The sequence below is a fragment of the Hydra vulgaris genome, chromosome 05 (genome assembly GCF_038396675.1).
Source record: "Hydra vulgaris chromosome 05, alternate assembly HydraT2T_AEP".
Lineage (NCBI taxonomy): Eukaryota > Metazoa > Cnidaria > Hydrozoa > Anthoathecata > Hydridae > Hydra > Hydra vulgaris.
This window is the reverse complement of record NC_088924.1, coordinates 10,060,355-10,078,977: the sequence shown is the minus strand read 5'-3', so window position 1 is coordinate 10,078,977 and position 18,623 is coordinate 10,060,355. Positions and strand designations below refer to the sequence as shown.

Sequence of the window (18,623 nt, the reverse complement as noted above, 5' to 3'; positions counted from 1 at the left end):
TAACATGTAATCCATTATTTTGTCACCTAAGATTGATTCAAGAATTTTGCATGGTATTGACGTTAATGAAATTGGTCTATAGTTTGCAGGATCATTTTTATCTCCATTCTTGTATAGTGGTGTTACATTTGCCATTTTCCATATGAGTGGAATTTGTTCTTCTTTTAAGGATCTTTTGAATAGTAACTCTAGAGGTTTGCAAAAACTATTTTGACATTTTTTTAATACATATGAACTTACACCATCTGCTCCTAATGCTTTATTGACATTTAGTTCACTTAGTTTAATTCGAACGACGTCTTGAGTTATTACTGAGTCTATATCTAATTCTAAAATCTTGCTTGTTTTTACTGTAATGTTAGGAAAATTTGTTGGATCTTCTATAACAAATACTGAATGAAAGTTTTCATTGAGGATATTAGCAATATTATCACGATTTGTTTGTAAAGAACCATTTTTATCTGTTATTATATTAATGCCTAATTTTATTTTTCTGTTTGAATTAACATATGCATAAAATAGTTTTGGATTTTCTTTTGATGACTCAGCTATTTTTTTTTCATAATTTATTCTTTTTGATTTAACTAGATTTTTTATTGTTTTGTTGATTAAAAAATATTGGACTTTTAGCTTGTCACATTTAAAACCATTAGATAATAGTTTGTGCCATAAACTTGTTTTGTTTCTTATTGCTTTTTTTGCTTCTCTATCAATCCAAGGTTTGGGCTGTAATTTGTTATTGAGGTATATATATTTTTTTAGGAATGTATTTGTTGCATAATTCATTATAGATATTTCGGAATATTTCATAGCACTCATTAATACTATTTTTTCCAAAAAGACTTTCCCAATCATTTTCATTAACAGCTTTATTTATGACTGTGTAATTACCAAGTTTATAGTTAAATCCAGATTTCCCAAAATTCATTTTTAGTAGTGTTTTTGACAAAATATTTCCAGCATAATATTTGGTGTCCATTTCTAGTGTTTCCTAAAGTTGGGTTATGATGGATTTTATTTATACGTTTAGGTGTTTCTGTTAAAATTAAATCTAAGATATTACCATTAATTAAATCTGCATTATATGTAGGTGATATAACTGCTTGATGTAAGTAGTTGTTATTTATATATTCAACAAATTCGGTGGAGTATTTATCATATTTTTTCATGTTTTGAACATTATTTTTTTTCCATATTATATTTGGATAATTAAAATCTCCTGAAATAAGTAAACCAGAGTACCTATTATGATCAATTTTATTCTTAGCCGCTTCTATTATTTTACAGATACAGTTATTAATTTCTTCAGATGCATCAGGTGGCCGATAAATACAACCAAGTAAAATTTGTTCATCTTTTATACTTAAAATACACCAAGTATGTTCAATGTTGTTGTTTTTAGTGAAACTATCATTGGGTGAGTAAACTAAAAAACTTTCTTTTACATAGATAGCAACACCACCTCCATGTGTTTTAACTGAACGACTATTTGATCTATTATTATGGATTATTTGATAACCATTTACATGTGTAACTGAGTTTTCATTAAGCCAAGTTTCTGTGATCATATAGATATCAGATTATCATATGTAAAATTAAAAAAAATTATTTTCCGGGATAAAACAGTGATATCCCGGGAAATCACGCTGCCACTTTTATCCCCGGGATCCCGGGAAAACGGGATCCCGTTTGAGAAACCCTAGTTATGATATTGTCAATTAGAGACGTTGAGTTTTTTGCTACCCTTTTTTTTGTTCAAACTAAAACTCAATATTAAATAACTTATTTTCTTAACACTGCCAAACAAGGTAATTAATCTTAGCAACTAAGTAAAATGTAAATAATTTGAACAATAATACAATACAAACAAGCAAAACCACAAACTTAGAAGAATTTGTGATTTTAGAGGCAATCAACACTCGTACAAAAAAGTTGAAGAAGATCCAAATGATTACGATTTTACTATAAACTAAAATACTAAAAACTTTAAATTGTTGAAAATTTATGTTTACCTTTAGCTGAAATTCCAGAATGTTATTCATAAAACATAGACTTTTTATTTACAATTTAACTCCTCGCATGGTTGATGTTTATAAATTAAACTTTAAAGTTAAAAGCTGTGTGTTTAAAGGTAGCTGCTCTTTACATTGAACACTGCAGTTAATAAAAGTATACGCATTTGATGAAAGTTTGATATAAAGGTCTTCATTGGTTTTAAGACATGTAATTTCGTAAAAAATACGAAAAAAATTTATAAAATAAGTTTTAAAATTTCAAGGACTTTTATGTGTACTACAAGTATGTTGTATGTTGATCTCGTGCCACCAAATAAACACTTCTAAAAGCATATGAAGCTGTTGCAGTATTATTTATGGCTTGTGCTGCTTAAAGAAATGAAAAAAATTGGAAAAAAGACCATACATTATTGAATAGAGTTGTAAAACCTCATAACAGTAATAAAGTAGTATTCAGGTATTGTTAGAGAGCAGCAAATTGTCTAAAATTGAGGAACGCAGGTGAAAATATTGATATCACTTAAAAAATTGATTTTACTTTATGGATTAGTTACATTTACTACATGGATTAATATACAACACTGAAGTTAGAGCCTGTGCAGTTTGGCCTTATATCATTGAATTCAATGATGCATCTTAAACTATTTTTGATGTCTGTAAACAGAACAGCTCAAGCTAAGTTTTTACTCAAAGTTTAAAATGAGGGAAAATCCTAAAAGCAGTCAAGAAAGGGTTAGTTGGTTTAAGCCAGCGGAATAAGAAGAAGATTCTTTAATTCGAAAAGTAATTTAAGTTTTTGTGACTTAGTTATTCTTGCTTTCACTTTTGCGTTTTCTCAAAACAAAGTTCTTCCATATGTATATGAACTTGAAAACATGCTAAATTTACACAAAAATGCCAAATCAGCATATTTAAAATTATATATAATCAACTTTTTTTAGGATTGTTTAATTGTGTACAGTTTTTTTTTCACTATTAATTTAAAAAATCTGTTTCAAAAACTCAATAAAAAGGTAGTGTTTTTTCTTTCTATAGGAACCATTACAACAATAATAAGTCTATAAGATATCAAGGTTAGAGAGGATAAACCCCAAAAACTTAAAATTAGTAGTAAATGTCTATGAAATCCTCCACAAAAAAGATCTTTAGCAAGTCATTGAATTTTTAGTTCCTAATCTGTAATATGATTATTTTTTTTATTTCAACGATAGGTGTTTAGCTGTATATATTGTTGTGAAAGTTGAGAAATATGCTCAAACATTACAGGCTGCTACTGCAATTCAGTATGTTACGAAATTACAGATTGTTAGTAGGGTAGACCTGTATAATTGAAATCATAAATTATTTCCTTCTGTGGAATACTTCCGTAAAGTACGCACATATGCTTAGCAGTTATTGTATGCCTACCAATTATTTATTTATGGATGAGCCTAAATATGTATTGTTGAAGCATACAAGAAAATTTATAAGGAATATCAATATCATAGAGATATTTATTTTGCTCTTTATAAACTGAACAAAATAAAAATGTATAAGGTATAAGGTGTTTAGCCATATCTCTATCTGAATCATTATCACAATCATTATCTAAATGTTTGGAGTATAACATGTGATAGACTTATTTCCAACTTTAGTGCTATGAAGAATCTTGGGTGTTCATTTGGAAGTAAAATTATAGAGATACATGGTAGTTTTCCCCATCTTGAATATGATCATCCTATATATTATATCCCTGATCCTTATCATATGCTTAAATTACCTCGAAACGCTTTGTGTAGTATCGGTATCATTGTTGATGAACAAAATCGATATATTAAGTGGGATCATATTAAAGCATTGCATAAACTGCAAGAAAAAGAAGGATTTAAGTTTGCAAATAAACTTTGCAATTACCACATTGACTTTCACAGACATAAAATGAATGTTAAAATTGCAGCTCAAACGCTAAGTGGTTCAGTTGCTGATGCTATAGAGTTTTTGATGGTTTCAGGTCATCCAACTTTTATCGATGCCCACGGCACAATTAATTTTATTAGAACTTTAGACAAATTATTCGACTTGTTAAACTCTAAACACCTTTTAGAAAAAGGACTTTAATGAAGCTCCAAAATGGGTTGAAACCATAGAAAAATCTGTAAATTACCTAGTTAACTTATCAGACCTATTTAAAATTCCTTTAATTAAACACAGAAGACAGACATTTGTACTTGGTTTCATTGTAGCAGCCACAAGTGTTAGAGATTTATCCCTTAACCTTTTATCTAGACATGAGAACCCTTTTAAATTTATTTTAAAATATAAAATGTCACAAGATCACGTTGAATTATTATTTGCTTGTATTTGCAGCAAAAATGGTTTCAATAGCAATCCAGATGCACGTCAGTTAAAATCTGCTTTGAAAGAATTTTATTAAGAAACTCTATCATAGAATCAAAATTTGGCAACTGCCTTACTTTTGATTAAAGATCTTCTGGCTCAATCTTTTTATTAAAGTGGAGTAACAGGAGATCTCCTCTTGTTGAAAAAAATACAATATCTAGAGAGGATTCTAACTATTTAAAAGATCTTGCTGGTTGTCTTTTATCAGTCTCTACTTCAATTTATAAAGAAGCAATACTTGGATATATTGCAGGGTTCATTGTTAGAAAACTTTATAGTAAAATTACATGTCTGACTTGTGCCAATAGTTTATTTTCACAGAAGACTTTGTCCGCTGATCATGATTATTCTTTATTTTGCAGTTCATCATGGAAAAGTTTTATAACTTTTAAAAATCGAGGTGGTTTAATCTTTCCATCCTGTAGTGTTTTAAAGATTGTCAAAAAATGTGAGCATGTTTTTAAAGTTTTGGACAGACCATCATAATTTAAAAATATCTTCTAGAAAAAATCTTAAAACCGTTCTTGTTCACTTCATAAATCAAAAACTTGCAAATGATGCGCTGTTTACTGAAGTAAATATGCATGATTTAGAACATGAGATTTTGACTGAAGACATGCATTCTTCACAGCTTTTAAATAAAATTATAGAGAAATATTTAACATTGCGTCTTTACTCATATGGTCAGTTGTACACTAGAAATGAATTGCATAAAGGAAAGATTGGATTACGCCAACAGTCCAATAAGCATGTTTTGTTCAAAGGTTTATAAAAAATAACAATAGTAATATTTAATATTATTTGTATGCTATTTATGCCAAAAAAGAAAACTACTTCTTTAAAAAAAATATGATTACTGAAAATTCTTTAACTGTAACTGTAAACTGTAAGTTGCATTTTTTAACTAATTAAAATTTTCTAATTGAAAACCTACATTAAAAATATATACCTGTTTATATCAGCAACACTTTTGATTTCTTTCATAATGGAGTACTTTTATAACAATAACTCAAAGGTTTCCAACAGGGTACTTTTAAGTTACAGTTGTAAAAGACTAAAACATATTTTTTGCCAACATATATCTGTATTTGCCAAAGTAAAAATGTAATATCTTTGTATTATATAATAACTTCTAACTTTCTTTATCTTCTAACGCTTTTAAATAGCTGTTTTTAAATAACAGTTTATAAATAAATATGTTCAATATTAGTATGTCCAGTGCTTAGGAAGTCCAGTGCTTTCTGCAGGAAGTGATCCAGCTATCGGAGTCAATCCAGGTTCCGAAACTTTGTTAATAAGTGCAAATTTACATTTAAATTTGACACAATTTCCTCGATAGTCTGCTGTTTAACAAACAGTGTGATTTTTTTTTGCACAATTTTAATTTCCAAACTAGTATCTTCATGTTGACGCTTCATATTTAAATCCAAATCTTTATGTGCGTTTTTTAAATGACGAAGGAGCCCACTTGTCGAAAATCTTTTGCACATTATCTTTACATTGCACTTTTTGCAAATTGCAGATTCGCCAGATTTTTCTTTACAAAAATACTGCCATGCTTTCGATCCATTTACAATTGACATGGTATAACTAAATTGAATCGTAAAACAACTAAAGGTAAAGTTATAAATTTTTCTTACATATGTATGTTATCTTACGTATGAATTTGTATGTCTTTGTTTGCCGTTTTTAAATACAAAAATTATAAAATATTTCAATACAGAAAAAGTTTAACTTTTCAATAATTTAGAAGTTTAAAAATTAAACTTACTGTTTTCGTCGCAAAAAATCTTTTTTATATTTTATAATAACGAGAAAAAAGAAAACATGGCATTGCAAATTGCAATGCATTCCTTGAGTTAGATAGTTTAAGATAGTTTCAACAATATTTCTTGTTGTGCAAGGTTTTAGTATAAGATATGAACACATAAAAATGTAACTAAATGCAATAATATTTTTCTTATTTTTTGTCGAATTAGTTCAAACAGTTATCATATGTAAAATTAAAAAAAATTATTTTCCGGGATATAACAGTGATATCCCGGGAAATCACGCTGCCACTTTTATCCCCGGGATCCCGGGAAAACGGGATCCCGTTTGAGAAACCCTAGTTATGATATTGTCAATTAGAGACGTTGAGTTTTTTGCTACCCTTTTTTTTGTTCAAACTAAAACTCAATATTAAATAACTTATTTTCTTAACACTGCCAAACAAGGTAATTAATCTTAGCAACTAAGTAAAATGTAAATAATTTGAACAATAATACAATACAAACAAGCAAAACCACAAACTTAGAAGAATTTGTGATTTTAGAGGCAATCAACACTCGTACAAAAAAGTTGAAGAAGATCCAAATGATTACGATTTTACTATAAACTAAAATACTAAAAACTTTAAATTGTTGAAAATTTATGTTTACCTTTAGCTGAAATTCCAGAATGTTATTCATAAAACATAGACGCTGCGGCTACCGGCTTTACAACCTTTAAAAACTTGCTTCACATTTTCTTACGGAATTTATGTGAAGTTAGACATCTAGTTAATATATATCATTGTACCATCTACAGTTAAAACTTCTTTATCGCCCTCAGAAATGCATAAATCATTCCTAACTAGATCGCGATATTTTCATTTATGTAAATAGAAACTACCCACCGTGTTTTTTAACTTGTCTTTCAAGCGAAATCAATTATTTGATTAAAAATATTAAAAAGTCATCAAAACTATAGGCCTAATAAGTTCGACGTCTTAAGTCTCGAGTAATATATTTTGGGCTAAGTCACAGTTTCATTAATTATGCAAATGTATCATGGGCAAGTACACGAACAAAAAACATCAAAAAATTTATAGGCAACAAAAACACGCTTGCCGAATCATATACTCTAAACATAAACGAGAACATCTAAAACCTTCAACGGTAGATATGAAAATGATGGATATATTTGAAATAAATATCTATCAGATCTAACTTTTATGTATAGATACAACAACCTCTTGCCCGCAAACTTCTAATAAACTCTTTGAACTTTTTTTTTATCTTAGATTCTTATCATTATTTCATCTTAAAATCTTATCGAGAATCTAAATTATGGAATAACCATAAAATGAAATATAAATTAATGGTGAAGTCCTTAAATTCATTTAAGTATTAAACATAAAAAAAAAATTTTTAAATTTGATCATAAGAAAAGCTTTTTTTATTGTTTTTTTAATTAACTTATTTTTGTTTAAACTATTTTAACGGTATCTTTGTTATAATAAATATTACCACTACGATGCATTTTTAAACTTGCGTAAGGGGTTTTATGAAAAGATTTTGGAATGTTATCCTTATCTTCTTTGAGCCCCTATCTTCTTTAACTTTATTTTGTCTTAAATTCAGTATATACTTTTATATAACTTTTTATTTTATCTTTACATATACGTGCATTGTAAAAATAGTACTTATACTATACTATGTTAAACAAGAGAAAAAAACGTTTTAATAATGTACTTACCTGGTTGTAAAGTAAATAGTCAAAATAGGATTTAATTAAACAGTTTCAAGGAATAGAGATGATGAAAAGAATCTTTTATACTTAGGGAAAAGTTGAAAAGCTTAAAGGGGCAAAAATATTTGGGTTTTGTTTTTCTTATGGTTAACTTGAAACGAGAAAAAATTAGGAAGTTGCAAATAATATTTAGTTGATCATAAAAAACAATAAAAAATTATTCGTTTTCTTTAATAGGTCTTTTTTTTTGTTTGTTTTTAATTTTTGTTTTAGGTGCTCCAAGAAGACCTAACCTTTTTGTCACAGAGCACCGTCGAAGTGTGTTTAACTAGAAAGTTAAACATTCTGTTTCGCAAAAAGGTACAATATACCGTAACACTATTGGTTACTTTATGCCTTGCGGTCGTACTTGAATCCGTTTACAGAAAATTTGAGTTTCATGCCTCTCCTGTTCAAACATTTAAAAAGTGGTGCGTTTTTTTCTATTTTTAATTCATACATGACTAATTTTGTTATGAAACCATATTGCCTTTGCTGCACACTAAGTAATTTAACTTTAAGTTGGATGTCAAAAATGAACTGAGTTTGCAAGTGAAATTCACTTGGCAGAACTTTTATGTGGTTTGTTATTATCGCACACACTACAGAGATAAAAAATCTCTGAGTTTGCTAGATTAACACTTTGGTAAAAAGATTAGAATATTTTTTTAACTATTTTTTTATTTAGCTGTGAGAAAAAAATAACTAATCACATTTAAATTAGTTTTCATGTAAAAGTGGGGTTACTTTAATCCGGACTTAAAGTAACCCCATATCATTTATTAAATCTCCAATCATTTTATATTAAATAAATATACTTTTTATTTATTTATTTTGGTGGTATGATTTTTTTATTTATTAAATGTATTATTATCATTATTATTATAACAAATATAATAAAGTTAAAGTCATTAACATTTAATATAATATATATTAATAATATATATAATATTATATGTTAATGACTTTTTTGTTGTTGTTGTTTGTCTGTTTTTGAATTATGTTAAGTTTCTGCTTTGAATTAGTTTTTACTTACTATTGGCAATATTCATTGCTCTTCACAAAAGTTCCTTTACATTTTTCATTCATAATAATAGTATTGTAATAATTTTAAAAAAACTGTATTTTATACTGTAAACAGTATTTTTGTTGTTGGTAAAATATATTGATTGATTTATATTTCAGCTTATGAAAATGCCAAGAATGTATTCTAGGAGACCGGGCTCCAGAAAATATGTAGATTGTTCTCAAGAAAAGCTCTAACAGTGCCTTAATGCTATTAATGAAGGCAGAATGAGTCAGAGAGTAGCATCTAAACATTTTGACATATCTAGAACTACTATCCAAAGTAAACTAAAGCTAAAACACAATGGACAACCAGGACATCCTACAACATTTACTGCTTTGGAAGAATCTGCTTTTGTTTCTCACATCTTGGCAGTGTCTGAGTTTGGATTCCCTATTGATGAATTGGATTTTAGATTTATTGTAAAAGATTATCTCTCTTCCCAAAACAAAACTATTCCACAGTTTAGAAACAATTTTCCAGGACTTGAATAGAGTAAATTATTTTAAAAAAGAAATCTTGTGCTCACCACGCGGTTCGCAGCTACTATGACGAAACAAAAAGTGATGACCCAGGCCGCAAAAAAATTATTTGTCGTAGAGTTTGTAAATACCCTGAAAGAGTAATGAACTCATCAAAGTCCAATATTTCAGCCATGTTTTGCGGCAATGCTGCTGGATGTACAATACCACCTTATGTTGTCTACAAATCAGAAAATCTGTGGTCAACGTGAACTGAAAACGGTCCCCATAGAACTAGGTACAATTGCACAAAACATGGATAGTTAGAAAGTGTCACATATAAGGAGTGGTTTACTGCTCACCTGCTTCCAATACTGAAAAAAACAACTGGAAAAAAGTTCTCATAGGGGATAATTTATCATCACACATTAGTCAGAATGTTTTAAAACTGTGTCAAGTAAATAACATAGTATTTGTGTGTTTACCCCCTAACTCGTCACATTTGACACAGCCTCTAGATGTTGCCTATTTTAGGCCACTAAAAAGTAAATGGAAAACTGATTTGAATTCATGGAAAGAATCAGCTGCAGGTAAAAAATCAACAACACTTCCAAAAGGATGCTTTCCATCACTACTAAAAAAAGTGCTGGAATTAATAAAAGACACTTCAACTAAAAATTTAATATCAGGTTTTGCTAAGTGTGGAATTTATCCTTGCAATAAAGAACCTCTTATTAATCGGTTGCCACTGCAGGATCGATCATCTGTTGATCTAAACCTTATTTCACAAGCATTTATCAGTCATTTGAACAACAATTGTCCAGACCTTGGAACTTCAATATTAAAGCGTAAAAATAAACTAAATGTTCCACCAGGAAAAGGAATCTGTCCTGACTCAGAAGAATCAGAAGTTATACCAATCAAAAATGCTCTAGAAGCACCCCAGAAATGAAAAAAAGTTAAATGTTATATCTCTAGTTCAACATCTAACAGTAAATATAAGTCTAAGCTACGTGCCTTTAAATCTGACTAAAAAAATTATTTTTAAACATTAAATATTTATATAGAGTTGTTACCTACCTACCAATTTAGTTATTTTTTTATTATAAACTGTCATTTTTCTGTTATCGAACAGAAAAAAATTAATACAATATACAAAGATTTCTGTATAACTTCTATTTTTCTTTTGCTTTAAATTGATCTGAGGACAACTATTTAAACAAAACAGAAGTATTTCTTGATGTAAATTTTAGGTAAGTATTTGCTCTAACATTATGAAGGTATTTACTTAAGTAATTTGTAAGTGAATGAAACAAAACAGCGCAACAAGTATACATGGCTTAAAGAAACACCAACCCAGGGTAACATTATGCCACATTTTGATAAACTAAAAAATATATCTGTTAATAATTTATTTTATAAATCAATGAGCTCGAATTAAAGATTGATATCTTTAAAAATATTTTGAATAAAAAAAATTGAAAAAAAATTTTGAATAGAGCAAAACTGATCGTTAAATCTAAAAATTGCAATAAAGTGTATTAAAGTAACCCCATGTTACGGTACTTTGTTCTTTTGTGCAAAAAGTCAAAACTTTTTACGGTATTCCACTCTTATTGAAAGATAAAATATCTAAGCTGTACCGAAAAGCTGCAAAATAGTATCAAAACGCGACCGAGAAAATTGTACAACAACATTCTGACAAAGTTTGATGGCTGCCTAATTCTTGATGACAAAATTTATGTCAGCGATAAATATAATTTTTTTTTTTTTTCTCTCCATTTTTTGCCGTATAAAAATATAAACACAACCAATATTTCCAATATACAGATGGCCGGGGCAAGATGAAGACACAATTTGTCTTATAGCCAAGCCCCGAGATTGATTCCGTAAAAATAAATAATTTCGTATAGAGTATATAAATGTTACCAATATATATAAAATAAGACTTTATTTTAAAAAGATAAAACAAAAACAAAAAATTACAAGGTCATAAAGAATTTTTTTTTTTTTCTTTAAAAAAAATTCTTTTAAAGTAATAAAATAATCAATAAAAAGTAAAATAACAAATTCTTAGAAATAAATATTAAATAAATAAGTATATAAAGATTAATATAAATTTGCTTTGTGCAAATTTGTAAAACTTGCAATAAAATAAAAAAATAAAAAAAAAGGTTTTTAACAAGAAATTGAACCTTTCAATCATAAAATATATATATATGTATATGTATTTAATCATGCTTCAACCAAAACCATAAAAGGGTTGACAAAGATAAACTTTAAACTAAATCGAAAAAACTTATTCAAAGCTGGATCTCAAAAACAATAAATGCTTAACTTTACAAAAAGAAGTGACTTGAAAAGCTTCTTCTACTTTTTAAACAATCCCATAATTTTCTGATTTGAGAATGTCACTAGGCTAATGCAACAATAAAATAGTATTGAGAATATCATTGAAATTATACCTAAAGATCATGACCCACCATATTGTCCACAAATATGTCTAATATAAAGTTTTGGGCTATGAGCAAGTTCAAGTAAAAAAATTTGCAAGGTAAAAAAAAAAATTGCAAAGGTGTAACAATAAAGTTAACATTGATTTACTAACAATGAATATCAATAAAATAAAGTAAAGTACAGACATTGATGATTTTACTTTAACATAAAGAAAAAATTAAAAATCTACATACAAATATATGTATACCAGGGGTGTTCAAAAAAATAAAGCTTTCAAAATGGGGATACATAAGAAGCCAAATTTGGGGACAATATTAAAAAAATACAATTACAAAAAAAAAGTTCCAAAAATATTGATATTTACCGTGTGCTCAAGCGGCAAAATAGCCCGTAAAATGCCCCAAATTATTCCTAAATTATTATTTGGCTTTATGCGCAAAGTAAATTTCAATATTTTGAAAAAAATACTGAAATTTACCATTAAAAATTTTTTTCTAATGTGATCATAATGGAATAAAGTTTTTTTTTAGATTGTTGTGTATCCAAGTTTTTTCATAATTGTTGTTTAAATTTGATTTAATTTGTTTAAATTTTTTAAATTCTTTAAATTATTTAAATTGTTTAAATTGTTTTTATTTAATGTTGTTTAAACTTGATTTGTTTAAATCTGATTCGTCTAACTACCGTCCCGTTAGTCTTCTTCCTATCATAAGCAAAGTTTTTGAATCTTTAATTAACAAATACTTAATTTCTCATCTTGAATCTAATAACTTACTTTCTGACCATCAATATGAATTTCGATCTTCTTGTTCTACAGCTGATTTTCTAACAGTAATAACTGATAGGTTTTATCGCGCATTAGATAAAGGTGGAGAGGTTAAGGCCATCGCTCTTGACATTTCAAAAGCTTTTGATAAAGTTTAGCATGCTGGTCTTCTCCAGAAGCTTTCTTCTAATGGTGTATCTATCTGGCAACACCTTTAAGATTATTGAATCCTTCTTTTCCAATCGTATTATAAAGTTGCTCTCAATGGACAGCACTCTTCTTCTTACTCTGTTACTTCAGGGGATCCTCAAGGTTCTATCCTTGGCCCTATACTCTTTTTAATTTACATTAACGATCTTCCAGATATTCTCACATCTAAGGTGGCATTGTTTGCTGATGATACTACCATTTATTCTTGTCGTGATGAGAAACCAACACTCTCTGGTTGCTTGGAGGAGGCATTTGAGCGTGAAAAGGATCTCAATTCTGCTACAGCATGGGGCTCACAGTGGCTGGTGAACTTTAATTCAGATAAAACTCAATTTTTTTCAGCCAATCGTTATCGCAATAATTTAGATCTTCCTATATTTATGAACGGTGATGTACTCGATGTGTCACCTACTCTTCATCTTCTAGGATTAACTCTTACTTCCAATCTTTCTTGGAAACCATATATCAAATCCGTTGCAAAATTAGCATCTGCTAAGGTTGCATCTCTTTATCGAGCTCGCCACTTTCTTACTTTGGATTCTATTCTCTACCTCTATAAATCTCAAATCCGGCCTTGTATGTTATGTTACTGTTGATATATCTGGGGCGGATCTTCTAATGATGCCCTTTCTCTTTTAGACAAGGTGCAAAAACGCATTGTAAACATAGTTGGACCTGCTCTTGCAGTCAACCTCCAACCATTATCACATCGTCGTAATGTTGCTTCTCTTTCTCTTTTCTACAAATACTATAATGGGCACTGCTCTAAAGAGCTAGTGTCTCTTGTGCCATCTACTAAAATTCATTCTCGGTTTCTCGTCATTCAATTAAGTGCCATCCTTTTTCTGTGACTGTTCCTAAGTGCTCCAAAAACGCTTATTCGTCTAGTTTTTTTCCTCGAACATCAGCTCTTTGGAATTTGTTTCCTTCATCTTGCTTTCCTGGTTCATATAATTTGCAATCCTTTAAGTCGTCTGTCAATCGTTATCTTGCTCTACAATCTTCATCTTTTCTCTTCCAGTAATTTCCAACTTTAATTAGGAGTTGCTTGCAGCCTTGTTGGAAGCGAAGATGTTTAAAAGAAAAATTAAAAAAGAGATTTCGCAAAAAAATATTTTTGCACAAGTACGCAATAAAAGAATTTTGCGCAAATACGCAAAAAAATTAACCATGAGCGAGATCTCGTCTCGTTCTCGTTTCTCGTGAGTTATGGGACTTCTCGCGAGAAACGAGAAATGGAAAATTCTCGCGAGAAGTAGAACGAGACTTAAATATTATATTATTTTCCAAAATAAAAATTATTATAATTTACAAAATGCCTAAAAATCTAATTAAGAAATTTTAATTAGATTTTAAATATTTTAAGTATTTTTGATGCCAAAAAAGACTTTCCGATTCTTGATTGGTGGAAACTGCATTCAAATACATTGCCAGAACTCTCTTCATTAGCTTGACAAATTTTAGCTATTCCAGCAAGTTCAACTAAATCAGAGAGAGTTTTTAGCTCAGGTGGAAATGTCGTCCGATCATCCAGACACAACTTACACCCAGAAAAAGTAGAACAAATCATCTTAATCAGAGAAAACATTGTCTTGTTGGAAAAGTTTGGCAAAAAAATTCTGAATTAATATTTGAAAAAGTTGTTTACATTTGACAAATGTCATTTGTGTCTATTTGTCAAAACCATGTTTACATTTTTTTTTTTACTTGGATTTTAATAAATTTGTTTTCAAAAATTGTTAAATTTCTCGTCTCGTTCTGGGTCTCACGAGAAGTACTAACTTCTCGTCTCATGGTTAAAAATTTTTTTGTTATTTTTCATAAATTATGCGAAATATTTTTTTAACTTTAATCACAATTATGTAAAAACCAGGATACACAACAATGTAAAAAAGTAGTTAAGATTATTATAATTACTTAAGAAAGAAAAAAATTTTAAATATATAAAGAAAAGGAAATTTTATGAAAAAGTAGAAGTAATAAAATTATTTAAAAGTCAATAATTAAATTCAATTTGGAACAATATTAGTTCTAAAAAATCTCACAAGATATTTTTTGGTCAACTACTTGTATTTTTTTTCCGACTAATTTTTGAATGATATTTTTGTATCGGGGTTAGACGATAGATGATATTTTTGTTAGATGTTAGACGTTGTTAGACGTTAGATGATATTTTTGTATCGGGGTTACCCCCCCCCCCTCCTTCACTTCCATAGGAACGGCACTTCCGAAAATAGTACTACAATAAAGTTTTCACATATTATTTTTCATCAACTTCTTTTATTTTTATTAACCTAGTAAATGAGTTGCTTTTTTAACCAAGTTTTTCTTTTCATACTGTTCAAATGTATTTAATATAACATTGTTTATAGTATAAAAGGCTTTTGACAAATCGATGAAAAATTGTAAAATGGTCATTAGTTAATGGCACAATTAAGTCATTAGTGAGCCATTGGTATTGAGGCATTAAATAAACCATAACTCCATTACTTACTGTTTTTGAATTTTTTTTAAGCCGTATTGTTTCTTATACAACAAATCGTTCTTAGTTAAATAATTGTGGATTTTGTTTTACACTATAAGCTTCATGTTACTTTTCAAAACAAAGCAAGTTATATATTTATTTGTAATTTGAAAATGGAGTCATCTGTGCTCCTAAAAATTGATACAATTTGGGTAGTTTTTAATACAATATTTGATTTTAGAAAAAAAAAGTAAAATAAAATGTGTCGGCAGTAATAATAATAATAATAATAATAATAAGTAATAAGGTGAAAACTTTCATATATAATAACATCGAAATGAAGAATTTTCAAAAAGTATAAAACGCATGAGTGTTTTTGGCAACAATGATGATAAGAACAAAAAAAACGGCGGTAATAAGTCGCATTTACTTTTTCTTGGACTTCCTCAAGCAATATTCGTATACTTTATATAAGAATAATTTTAAACAAAAGTTTTATGCAAGCAATAATCGTATATCAAAATAAAGTAGTTTTTAAGTTCTCTGAAGTCAGTTTTTTTTTTTGAGTTTTCAATTCTAATTTTGGTACTTTATGTTGAGGGGCACAAACACTTGCGCACACTATAATATTAACAAATATATTTATAATAAAATGTTTAATTATAAAAATATTCACGTATAAACAAAATAATAGGTATAAAAAGCAAAATAATTTATTAAAATGAATTTTTTTTTTAATGCATTTGCATTTGCATTATGCTAAAAATATTTTTGCTTGGGTTGAACTGAAAGTTGTTTGTTTTTATAATTCAATTGCATGCTTTTCAAATATCTTAAATAATTAACATATCTGATTTGTCAAGTGGGCAGTTTTATAAAAAAAAAAAAAAATTTTAAATGTGTTTACATTTTTTCCTCATGTTTTTCAACACATAAAAGACATAATTGAAAATAATGTTTAAAACAATTGAATTACTCACTTAAATATTCTCTTTCAATAACTTTCATATCGAACAGTTGGCTTTCTATTAAAAACGTCTCATACAAAGGTCGACTTTTCTTAGATTGTGATCAATTTTCATTATACCCAAGAGATTGCAAGAGAAAGATAGAAGGTGTAAAAAGAGAAAGTTGTAAGACTAATTGAACTTTTATTTTTTTTTTCTTAATTTTTTTTTTTATGAAAGCTATTAATTTATATAAGAAATTTATTCATAATTAAATTTATTTTGATTTATTACAATTATCTGAATTTTAGTAAGCAAAATGACATTTCATTTGTTTGCAACATTTCTACTCATAATGTCACCAGTTGTCCAATCTACTCGAATGGTTAATAAAGAAATGAACTCAGCGTCTGAAAAAGAACTTGCAAAGTTTTTGGACGAGATTGGATTGGATAAGGAAGCCAGCGAAAATCGCAGAGAACCGGAACCTCCAGAAACTGGACTTTGGAAAAAAGAAAATGTTAAACGTCAACACCCTGAAACTGGTCTTTGGAGAAAAACTAGTATAAATTATGTCGAAACTGAGCCATTAAAAAGACAACCGGAAGCAGTGCTATGGAAGAAACAACCGGAAGCAGTGCTATGGAAGAAACAACCAGAAGCAGTGCTATGGAAGAAACAACCAGAAGAAGTGCTTTGGAAAAAACAATACAAAAATTTAAAGATTCAAAATGAGGATGAGCACCATGCAGAATCAAAATCAAAAATTGTAAAACAACCAGTTCTTTCAAAAAGGGGCAACCAAAAGTACTTACTTTTGGAAAACAGAAATTTTAAGCAAACAGAAACCGATAAAACAAAAGAATATGAAGAAGAAGAGGCGTCCGAAGATGAAAATAACTCAATTTTAGATTTAGTGGATCGTAAATCTAACGAGGACGAAGATCAAGAAGGACTCTGGAGATAACAACAAAAACTCCTCAGATAAAAAGAAAGATTATGATACCAACAATTTTCGTATGTTTTATCAATATAATATCTGATTAAATTACAGCTTTTTGTAGATAAAGTTTTTCTGGAGCTAAAATTCCGGAGATAATTTTTCAGGTTCTGGAAAGAACAGTTACTCTACTCATTACCCTTTCTTTTTTTTTTTAAGTTTTAAAACAGTTTAAATTGGACATTAAAATTAGATTTAAAATCAAAATTTTAAATGTTGATTTGATTGAAATACTGTATTAGAATAAACAACTGTTTCTTTATTCTTTAAACAATAATGTAAATTTTTAATCTTATAAAAAATTATTTATTTATTTAAAAAACAAAATAATATTATCATTTAAACTATTAGATTATTATAATATAATGCTCAAAATAATTTTACAAGTATTTGATTGTTACAGAGTATTTGTTAAAATAAATTAGTGAAGTATACACGTCTTTTTTTTAAGAAATTTATTTTTTATTTTTCCAATAAAAATATTTTAAATGTGGTGTGGTTCTATACTTTTAACAGTAAGGGTTTATCAACAGGAAACTGTTAAACTAGTTTCCTTTTGATAAACCCGTACCTCACTTTCAAATTTTATAATAAAAAAAATATCAAATTTTAAAACCCACTAATAGGTCTTAAAATTTTTCATACCTATAAAATTTAAAGATCTATCGATGAAAAACGCAATACTGCAGAGGTAAAAGAAGAAAGGAAAACATATATATTTTTTTTTTGTTATTTCACCTCCCCAAGGCCCAGAAGGCCACTACAGATGAGGAGGCTACTTAATTGTGGTTATAACCCTCTCTCAACTCTATAACTCCAAAACACGAATCTTGACGAACAAGGCCGCGGAGAAACAAGTTGAGCGCGGTACTACCAGGGACGTGGTGGGGATCGAACTCGGAACCTCTCGCTTATGAAGCGAGCGCTCTACCACTACACCACTACCGCATTACTACACCATCACTACACCACTACCGCATTACTACACCATCATTACCGCATTACTACACCATCATTACCGCATTACCGCATTACTATCATTACCGCATTACCATCATTACCGCATTACATTACCATCATTACCGCATTACATTACCGCATTACATTACCATCATTACCGCATTACTACACCATACACTACCGCATTACTACACCATCACTACACCACTACCAACATATGTTTCATAGTATTTAAACTTGACAATGCAGAAACAATATAGAAATATCATTTAATTCAATGAAAATTCGTTCACTTTTTAAATGATAAAAAACCACGTGACCGTCTTTGAAGAACGATCCCAAATTATAGTGAATTGCCATCAACAGC

The 18,623-nt window shown here is 28.7% G+C and overlaps 1 protein-coding gene across 1 annotated transcript; it reads left to right on the top strand.

The window, feature by feature from the left end:
• The first annotated feature begins 16,296 nt into the window (after positions 1-16,296).
• Positions 16,297-17,728, top strand: LOC136071845 (uncharacterized). Its single transcript, XM_065797327.1, has 2 exons — positions 16,297-16,482; positions 16,608-17,728. Exon 2 carries the CDS (start codon positions 16,616-16,618, stop codon positions 17,261-17,263), a length of 648 nt encoding a protein of 215 aa, XP_065653399.1. The 5' UTR covers positions 16,297-16,482; positions 16,608-16,615; the 3' UTR covers positions 17,264-17,728.
• Positions 17,729-18,623: the final 895 nt, after the last annotated feature.

Bases quoted from the DNA above. Each gene is read 5' to 3' on its own strand.
- LOC136071845 (XM_065797327.1), top strand. From the start codon at position 16,616: ATGACATTTCATTTGTTTGCAACATTTCTACTCATAATGTCACCAGTT.